The following is a 9,979-nucleotide window of genomic DNA, read 5'->3' as shown; positions in this document are numbered from 1 at the left end:
CTTGGATTTTATGACTTATTTTGCAGTCAGATGTTGATTTTAAAAGCATAAAATTAAGGAATTTTTTTTTTTCTTGTATGATCAGCCAAGTGAAGCTGGGTGAAACAGCTGCAGTCATTATTACAAATCTTCTTGACTTGTGGGTTGACCATCAGAGTTATATAAAGAAAAAATAACTGTGGAAGATTTGGAGAAGTGCCTGGCATTGCATGCTTATTTCTAGTAAATGGCATTACATTTCTCTGACTCTTCCCAAATTCTGCAGCTAACTTGTGTTGTTCAGCATGTCAGGTGATTCTCACTGCCTCACTGTTAACTTCCTATAGTAACAAAGTACTAAATGAGGGTTCCTAAAAAAGAGGGAAAAGGACTTTTTCATGGGCAGATAGGACAAGGAGAAACAGTTTCAAACTAAAAGATGAGAGTGCTGTCAAAATTTCAATTAAAGTACGTGTGTGGAGTACAAAAATACCGAAGGATTTTAGAACCATAATAATTTACAGTGAATTTCTTTCAATTGATAACATACATTGTATTTAATATTTTGAGACTAAATTTACTGGTGCATTAAATAGGTCAAAACTTTAATCATAAGTCATAGCAAAATACACATTTGTTGCTTTAAAGTAGTTCAGTGGAATTAGTGAAAGCAGCCTAGATCCCCTCATAAGCTATCTGAAGCTAAGCCAAAAATAGTGGATGTTAATTCCATTTCTATCCTAATCCTTTCTCTGCTTGTCTAACAATTTTCTATATATTCATAGCAGAGTATCTATCTCAAAAATTCATACTTTGTTATTTGTGTATTCAGGTGTGAATTTCCTTTGCAATTTTAAAACAAAATCTTTCAGACAGACTCAGAACTTAAAATAGATACTTTTGAGTAAAATTCCTTTTCTATAAGTTATATTTTTACATTTTAAAAATGAAAGTTAAACCAAGCACTCTGCTCTGCCTAGGACACACAGAATAAGTTGTTTTGGGTGCCTGTGTACCCACAAAATCATTGTTCTTCTATCCATGTTTCATGTGAGTAATCCATTCCTGATTAGCTGCTTCACAAAATACAAAGGAATTGCATGGCTGTGTCATTGAAGATGTTCCATGTTTTGGGTTGGATTTTTAAAAGGTTTGGCACCTCTTTCTCTGTACATGACCCACCCCTCTGGCAGAGGTGTGGGAAGGCCCATCCAGAAGGATCCTTCTGCTTCCCAGCCTTTCCCAGAGGCCAGGGGCTGGACCCTGGGCTCAGTGGGAGCTCTGGCACCCTGGGAGGTGTGTGTGCAGTGTTGGGCCTCTTCTCAGGGGGTTTTGTGCACCCTGTGCAATTGGTGCCAGCAGTGCATGTGTGAAATGCAGAGTTTGGGAAGGCCCAAGGCCATAGGAGAATTATTACAATTATGCTAGCATGGAACACTGGTCTATCTGAGCAGCAATGTTGGGAGTAGCTGGTTAGAATATTCTACACGTACACATGTAATATGTGTCACATTGGCCCATGTTCAGTCATGATTTCACCTTCAGTGGGGCAAAAATAAATTTATTCCGAGTTTTCTTTGGAGGTTTCCTTGCCAGCATCACCCTGGCTGTTGCTTTCAGTGATGTTTGGTCTGCTTCATCCATCTGAATGTGTTGGGTGTGAGGTGACAAATGAGTTTCAAATGCATCTCTTCTTTCACTTACAGAGGCTTCTGCAGCAATGCCCATTGCCACATAAAGAAAGCAAAGGGAGTCTTGGTTTCTGTGTACCTGTAGGTATTTGAATGCTGTAAAATTTGTAAGAGAGCCCTTCAAGCTTCCCACAGCCTCATTTGTAACAGGATATGTTTGAGGCTTCCTTTCATCTGAGTCTCAATATTTGTGTCTGAGGATTGCCATTAGTAAGTGCTGTTTCATCCAGGTGTGTGTGAGAGCCTTTGCAGGTGTTATCTTTTAAAGAGATTAAATGAAAGGTTTTCACCTTGTAGGCAGCTATTGCTCTGGTGTTTAATCCTCTTGACTCCTTTGAACCCTGTGCAGACTATACTCATGTGCAGAAGTGACTGCAGGAGAGGTAACATGGATGAAGGATGGGAATTCACCTTTTTTCTGCCTACAGTCCAAATTGGAGCAAGCCCATGCTAGGGGATATTGCTGCTGGTCACAAGTGCCTGATACACCACCCACAATGAGAATTTTTGTAAGAATGTGATTGCAAATATTAATATTTTTTAATGTCGTCATGCTCAATTTAATTCATGATGGAAAACAGCCAACACCAGTGGATTTCAGGTGATGGGAAAATTGCAGCCTGTTAGCTTGCCAACATTTACAGTGGAAATGGAATTAATTACAAGCAGTGATATCTGCCTGGATCAGCTGTAGAGCTCTTGGCTGGCAGAGGGAGCAAAAGGCATGTTCTTATCTGTTACACTGGTACGTGACTCTTGGAGCCTGTCAATATCACTTTAAAAGGATCACATATGAGGGTGCTGAATGTGAGCCCTTGCAGCCACTGTGTCCTTGATGGTAGGAGTGAAGTTCCCTGTGACATTTGCACAGTGCTTTTGTTCACCATGGGTATGTACCTTTCCTGTTCCACAGATTCATTTTTATTGTAGTGATATAATGCACAGGAAATTGTGCAGGTTTCTGTCAGAGACCTGCTAAGGAGGTAGAGTGCATAGAGTATATCTGAGGAAAAGTTGTCTAAAATGAGAAATTCTGGCTTTCACTCTACATCTGCACAACAAAATATCTGGTAGTACTTGGCCTGGAAGCAATGCACAAGTACTCTGGATATTTCTGTTCAACACAGTGAGTTCTTGTGGAAAAGACATATATGTATTTGTGAGGGTAGATATAGATATATATGAGCATATTAAAATACCTTTAGTTGTACAAATGTTGAAACATCTCTGTGACCCCAAGGCAGTGTGTGTAGTCAATCAGTGGAAGATCTGATTCAATCAGAAAAAATGGATCTCTAAATCTGGTGAGATTCCAAATCTTCAATCACAACTCCCCTCAGATGTAAAACTGCTAACATAAATGTTAATAATGTCTAGGGTACTGCTCCTGTGGTAGAAACAAGGGTTTGCTAAAAATAGAAATGACTGAGTGCACTATAAAAAAGGACAGAATATCTGCAAGGCTTTGGCTAAAGATTTTCTTGTTTTGTTTTTACCCTGCCTCTGGTGTCATGAGTGCACACCTTCCACAGCCAGCATGGACTTGTGGATTTGCAAAGGTGAGCAGCCTGAGAGCCCAGAGCATGCACCCTTAACAGAGGCAGTGCTGGGGTGCAGATCCTCCTTACAGAGAGAGGGGAATTTCTCCTCCAGCCTTTCTCTGGGTCCCTCTTTGCAGCCAGCTCCTGTGGTGCCAGAGGTGAGCACAAGCTGGAGTGCTGCCCAGCACTATTTGTTCTGGGAACACTGGCAGTGACCCCACACTGGCTTGGTAGAGGTCATTTCCTTGGGTTTTATGTCATCTCTGTCACAGGGGGTCAGAACAACTTTGTCCATACCTGCTGTACACTTGTGTGGCCTCAGGGAAAACAGTGGACTAAAAGAGTGATCTTCTTGTAACATGAAATATCAAGAAGTTTATTAGGAAAGGTGTGGGCAAAAGGAGAACTTGTTCAGTTGTTGCAGCTTCAAGGTTTAAAAGCTCCATCAGTGACTGGATCACTTCTGAAATGATGATGTCAAATGAACTTTTTGTTGTTGTTGTTTTGATGATACAGTTAATATCATTGGCTTAATGGCCACTGTGGTGAAAAGCTATCTGGTTGGAAAATACTTCTGTCTTTGCTTAAGTTACATGACATCTCTGGATGTCCCAAAAATGGCTCCAGAGAATTAGGGGAGATGATACTTGGTAATGTTGAGATAGTTATTGTTGAAAGATAGAAACCAAGGAGGATTTTTTCCTTTTGTGTTTTATGAATTGGAAAAAAACTCACCAGAATTTAAAAAAAAAATTTAAGGAAAAACTCTTCGGAGAAAGCAAAAATAGAAACTGACTGGTCTGAGTACACTTAGACTAGAGTGCTGTGTATTTTAGAAAGTACTTGTGAATTGTGGAAGGCAAGAAGCCCAAGCAGAAGGTCAGTAGAGATTATAGTTTCCAGTACACTTATTTCCTACTTAAATTGTGTCCTTTTCTTTTCCACCACTTCTTGCAGGTCTCTGGTTTTTGCCATGTCATCTGACAGCCACCAGCTCCACACCCATTGCTACCAGGACTCACTAAGTTCTACTTGTCACAGTCTCTTGAATGTCAACAGTCACCCCCTGTCTAAGAGCTCCTCAAATCTGGCCTGTATTGGGCACTCAAGGAGTTTTGAGGAAAGGCAAAGCAAACAGGAGCTGAAGAAAAGCCATAGTAGCACCATCTGCCATGTCCTGGAAAACAGGAGTGATGCAAGGAGTGTGCAGAGTCCTGAGTGGTCCTCCTCACAGTCTGGGATGGTGGGACTTGGATCAGAGGTCCAAACCATAAATGACCAGTCAGGCAATGACCATTCAGAGGGAAGAAATAAGAACACAAACCATGTTCTTGTCACTGAACAATCCTCAGCATCCTGGGGAGTGGGGGACACTAGGATGTGTGTGAAGAGCAGCACTGCTGAGAATGTTTCTTCAGCCTGCTTTGTTCACCAGCAAGGCATGTGTAAAATGGAAGAATCAGGAACTGCCCTCCAGAGAAGCCACTCAGACCTAACCTGCAGCTGCAAACAGCAGACTCATGTGACTCACATAGAAACCAGTGCTACTCGCTCCAGCCTCAGCTCTTCTGGCTGCAGGCATGGTCCACCAGAGGCTAGGATGTCTTTCCAAACTCAGAGATATGGATCAGAAACAAATCAAAATGCATCTCACTATCAAAACCTTGTGACTCATCTTCCAGTCCTACCTAGGGACCAACAGGTACCCACAAATACCTTTGACAGTGGCAGTATTCCACGTAACACCACTGTTTACACAGATCCTGGCACGTTTCACGCTGCTGTCCTAGGACCCCACATGCCTGGAAACGGTTTCCCAAACAGGACAACGTTCAGTCAAGCCCCTGGGATTATTCATGGCGGTCTGACTTACGGTAGTATTCCAAACTCTGCCTACTCCCCCATGGTGATGACAGTTCACAACAACTCAGCAGGGCCCTGCAGTCTCAGGCAGGACGCCTTGAAGGCAGACGCCACCATCCCGGCCTATTGCCACTCCTTGCCCATCCCATCCATCCAGCTCATCCCACGTCTGGTGTGCTCTGTCAGTGAGACAGGAAAAGAGCAGGCAGCACCTGGCTACTTCCATTCCTTTTCTGCTTCTGACATTCTGACATACCCTAAGCTGGTGTCTTCAGTGAGTGAATCGGGCCTGGATGCCAAGAAAATCCTGAAGTGCTGTAATGTTCCTGAAGAACAACTGCAACCTGCTCCGCAGGAGAGAGCTCCTCCAGAAGCCAAGGCTGCCCAGGTTGCTCTGAGCAGCCAGCAGGGTGCAGACATGGCAGTGACAACTAAGGATATGTGGACTATGACCTCTATGAATGACATAACCAAGGGCCTGAAACCGGCTCTGGAGCGCAGAGATGCCGAGGTACAAACTCTTCCAACCATGGAATGCAAATCGGTGGCAACGAGCCCAGCAGCTGCAGCAGAAGGTCACTCACACGTGTTCCCAGAGGTGAACCTGGAGCAGGGCTTGGAGGCCCCCAAATCTCCAGTTCGTGAAGTGAGATGGGATGATGAAGGAATGACGTGGGAAGTGTATGGGGCATCTGTGGATCCAGAAGTCCTCGGGGTGGCCATTCAAAAACATCTCGAGTTCCAAATAGAACAGTTCCAGACAGTGCCTGCTGAGGCAGCTGAGAAATGTAATGAGGAGCCACCCCCTGAAAAAGCTGGGAAAAAAAGGCCTTTCAGGACAATGATGCATTCCCTGAGATATCCGAGCTGTTGTGCTCGCTCCAGTACTGCAGTGGAGTGAGCACAGCTGCAGGCTGTAGGAAAGCTGTGCTGCTTTCATTTGTACATAAATGCTGACTGTTAAGTGTGAACACAGGATATGTGAACAGCCCCCACCAGGATAAGTGGGGAAAGTTCAGTGATCATCAAATACATGTTAAAGCAAGGAGAAGTCCATGGCTGGACCATCTCACAGAAAACATAAGATTATACTTAAATAATGCCATCCAAATACTCTTGACTGTATTTAATGTAGCACTGTTTCCTTCTACATTAGTTTTAAACTGTATTGTAAGGAATGGAACTTCTTTTTTAATGATACATATTTTTTGAAATAATGATGACTTTTTTCTGTATTTTAATAATTTAGGGTTAGAAAAAATGCTTTAATCAAAGTTCTTAGCTTTAAATCACATTCCCTTAAATTGTTTTGGCAGCTGTTTTGCTGTTAATTTAATAATCCTGACTATAAACTTGCTTTAACTGTAGACAAAATAACAAACTTGTGTAATGATCTATGACAAAGAATTGTAACTTTTTTCTACATAACTGTGAAGTAATTTCAGTGTTGCTAGTCTGAACTCTTCCCTTAGCAAGCTCATGTACAGTTGGAGGACACTCCATCAACTTTCCAATTAGTTTGTAGTTATGATGAATTACACTCTAAATACCCAGAACTCACGTTTACCAAGTGGTTGACACAAATGTACAGTGTTACCAAAGATGGCTGGTGTAATGTGAATTACTGAGTGCTTGTTTTAGAGACCTGAAACAGAAGCTGTTCAGATTAGTCTGTGGCACCACCATACCCCACAACTCACGAGCAGTTTTGGTTTGCTTCCATTAAAAGTAATTTCCAGTGAGTTGTCTTTATGTGCATGTATCCTGAGCAGTGCTTGTTTGGCTCTTGCATAAGCCCAGGGGACACTTTCCATGTAACCTTTGCCTGGCTTGTGTTCCCTCTCTGGTCTGACGTCAGGCATCTGCTGAAAGTGAGACCTTGTGTCTTTCCCAAAGGACAGTCCTAAGGTTATTCTGAGTGCCTTGGTCACTTGGGCAGCTTAAAGATTTATTTTCTTCTAGAAACAACTTCACAAACAAGTTTTCAGTGAGAAAGCTGTTATGATAGTGTAATGCAGCTGTAGTGCAGGGCCTGTTTGAAGTAAAAGGTTTGTCAAGGAAGTTGAGAATGCTATTTCTAGTGTCACATGTGCCTTTGGTGAATGCCTAAGATTCTTGGGGAAATGAGATGTGCAATATTTGTTTTATGAGACAGAAGAGAAACACTCATTTCTGTCTCAAAGGAAAATTTGCAGTGTCTGAGAACTTACTGCTGTGGAATTACAGGATCTTACTTTAAATGTGTGGGGTTGTGGTTTGTTGGTTTGGTTTGGTTTGGTTTTTGTTCCAGTAAGTTAGCAGACTGACATCATAATGTTCACCTGACATTTGCATATCAAGAGGAACTCCTGGTGATTAGGACAGCTTTAAACTTTCATCTATAAAATCCTTAATGTAGGACCTCCTAGTTGGAATGTCCTGTGATGCATTAATTTAATGGTGTGGAGTTGTTCAAGATCAAATTTTCCCTCCTGGGCAAAGAGCTGGCTCCTGTGAAATGCACTTGGTGTTCAGGAGGTTTTGTTTACACCCCGGGACTTTGGCCTCAAATAAGTCTGAGCTCAAAATGAGTTTTAGAAAAACCAAGTGTGAAGCCACTGGAATATAATGCCTTACTCAGGATGCCTCTATAGCTGTGAGCCTCTAAGTTCTGCTAATGATTCTGGATGTAAAAATTCTTTTTATTGAAGCTTTAATAGGAGGAAGGAAGTAATGAGTTACTAAATAGAACTACTTTGCTGTTATTTATAGTTTAGCTAAGCAGTTTCTATACAGGTTTATTTTATGGTCCAGAATATTGAATGTTGATCTTTTTCCTTTCCTCAAACACTACAGTTTGAGAATTTTAAGCTTTATAGTGGTATAAAACCTTGTGCTGTCTGTTAGCTTCTCCTTAGGTGTGCAGGAGAATTCAAGATTTGAAGAGTCAAACTAAAGCTTTAAAGCAAGAGTCAAACTAAAGCTTTTAAAGCAAGAGTACCTTCCTCCCATGGCCTTTGTAATCCATACTTTATTTGACATGTGGAAAAACTGTATTCTCCTTCCCACCCCTGCTGTTCCAAGCACCTCTCCAAAATCAAGCCCCCAGCTGTAGGAATATGATATAATAAGACCAGTATCAAACTGGTAAGAAAGAGAGAGTGTGCAGAAGGCATGGAATAATATGGCAAAGTCCCTTGAATTCTTTGTCTGTTGAGCTATAAAACCTGAAAGAATTATTTTATTTCTTTCAGTTCTGGTGTCAATTACTTATGGTTTATGCATTAGTGTGACTTGTTACTGCAGTCCTAAATACAATTATGATTCCTGAAAGAGAAAAATAAATTACAAGTAAAGGCAAAGGATACCAATGATTTGCAAGATCAGAAAAACAGATGTTCACTCATTACAGACACTCTGAATCTTCATGTTTTTAATCAGCGTTGCCATTATTTACAAAATATAGTGTTTATGCTTGAGGACTTCCTACACTTTTGGAAAGGTTTAAAGTACAAGAATATAATGGACATCTGAGAAAAAAAAACAACAACAAACATTCATCTGATTATTAGCTACAGGGATAAAATAAGTTGTTTTATTTGTACAATCGAAGTCTTAATTTGAATTAATTTTGCATTTTGGTGCAGTTTTTTAAAAAAATCAAATGCAGCCATTTTGTATATTAAGTATTCTCCATTGAAATGTTACTCTTGTAAATGTGAGAACTGTGTTTTTAATGTTTTTTAACTTAAGAAAATCCACATCCACTACCTTCTACTCTTAAATGTAAATATAGTAGCAGGAAAACTCACACGATTTATAATTGAGTGGGTCAATGCTGAGCACAGATGCTTGTCAAGCTGGGGTGAAATGGGGTGTATTATTTCTCAAGCCATTTGAAGAGCAGTGTGCTTTGCACCATGCTGCCTCTGCTCCCCAGCCTGAGTGCTCAGGTACAGCTCCAGCTGAGCAGACTGGGGCTGCCTTTCCCAGGAATCCTCAGGGAGGGATGATCTGGCACAGTGGCTGCTTGATGCTTTTGTCTCTGTGTGCCTTCTTTACCTTAACATGCAGGAACAGCCCCAGCTGATGCAGTATTTGGGATATGTTATGTTTTATATGTTATGTTGTCCCTAGACACTAACTGATGCCTCTAGAATGATTTAATTGTATATTGTACATTGATACTTGAGGGCTGAGATGCTTAGCTCAGTGGCTCAGCAGAGATTGAAGGCAATTGATAGTAATATCAGTATGTGCTAAATAGTTCTAAAAATGTGTTAGAATAATTCATTTCATTCTGAAGTAGTATTTACTGTTACCATTCCTAGAGGAGAGACCAAAACCTGTCAGACATTTGGCACTGACTATTATAATTGCAGTTTCAATTTGAGATAATCTTTGACTGGGGTTGAATACTGAAATAGAGGGTATTTTCTCAATGCTTTAAATAAAAATCATCCATAGTTAAATCAAGTCTTTAAAAAGCCAAAGCAGCACACTAAACAGTTGCTTAGTCATTGTCACATCAGTTACTATTAAAATAATTTTATTTGTTTGTTTGGTCCTCACCTGAACATGTTTTGCTTTAGGAAGGAAGCCCTGTTCCACAGAAAGCCTATCTTCCTTCCAGATGTAGCTTAAGAAAGCTTTTGTTGTACAGCTGAGCCAAAAGGCCCCACAGAACAGCACTTTTGCACAGTCCTCTGGGACAGGGGCGAGTGGGAAGAGGAAAAGGCAGTCAGCTGTTCTGTGCTGAAATGTAACCAAGATGTTTCAGGAAAAAAAGAGCATCTCCACTGTATGGACAGAGCAATGTGTTTCTTCCTGATCACTTCTCTGCTTGTAGGCAGTAAGAATAATGACAGGCTGCACTAATTGCATTATTGGATAGACATTTAGTCTTTTAAATCCAAAGCAGGAGCG

At 41.1% G+C, this 9,979-nt stretch overlaps 1 protein-coding gene across 1 annotated transcript; it reads left to right on the top strand.

Moving 5' to 3' along the window:
- Nucleotides 1–4,182: 4,182 nt before the first annotated feature.
- On the top strand, nt 4,183–6,805 carry GPRIN2 (G protein regulated inducer of neurite outgrowth 2). Its single transcript, XM_054277179.1, has one exon. It carries the CDS (start codon nt 4,185–4,187, stop codon nt 5,973–5,975), a length of 1,791 nt encoding a protein of 596 aa, XP_054133154.1. The 5' UTR covers nt 4,183–4,184; the 3' UTR covers nt 5,976–6,805.
- Nucleotides 6,806–9,979: the final 3,174 nt, after the last annotated feature.

The sequence above is a fragment of the Melozone crissalis genome, unplaced genomic scaffold (assembly GCF_028551555.1).
Source record: "Melozone crissalis strain CALT ecotype California unplaced genomic scaffold, PUWL_Pcris_2 ptg000019l_1, whole genome shotgun sequence".
Classification (NCBI taxonomy): Eukaryota; Metazoa; Chordata; class Aves; order Passeriformes; family Passerellidae; genus Melozone; species Melozone crissalis.
This window is presented reverse-complemented; position numbering and strand designations above follow the sequence as displayed.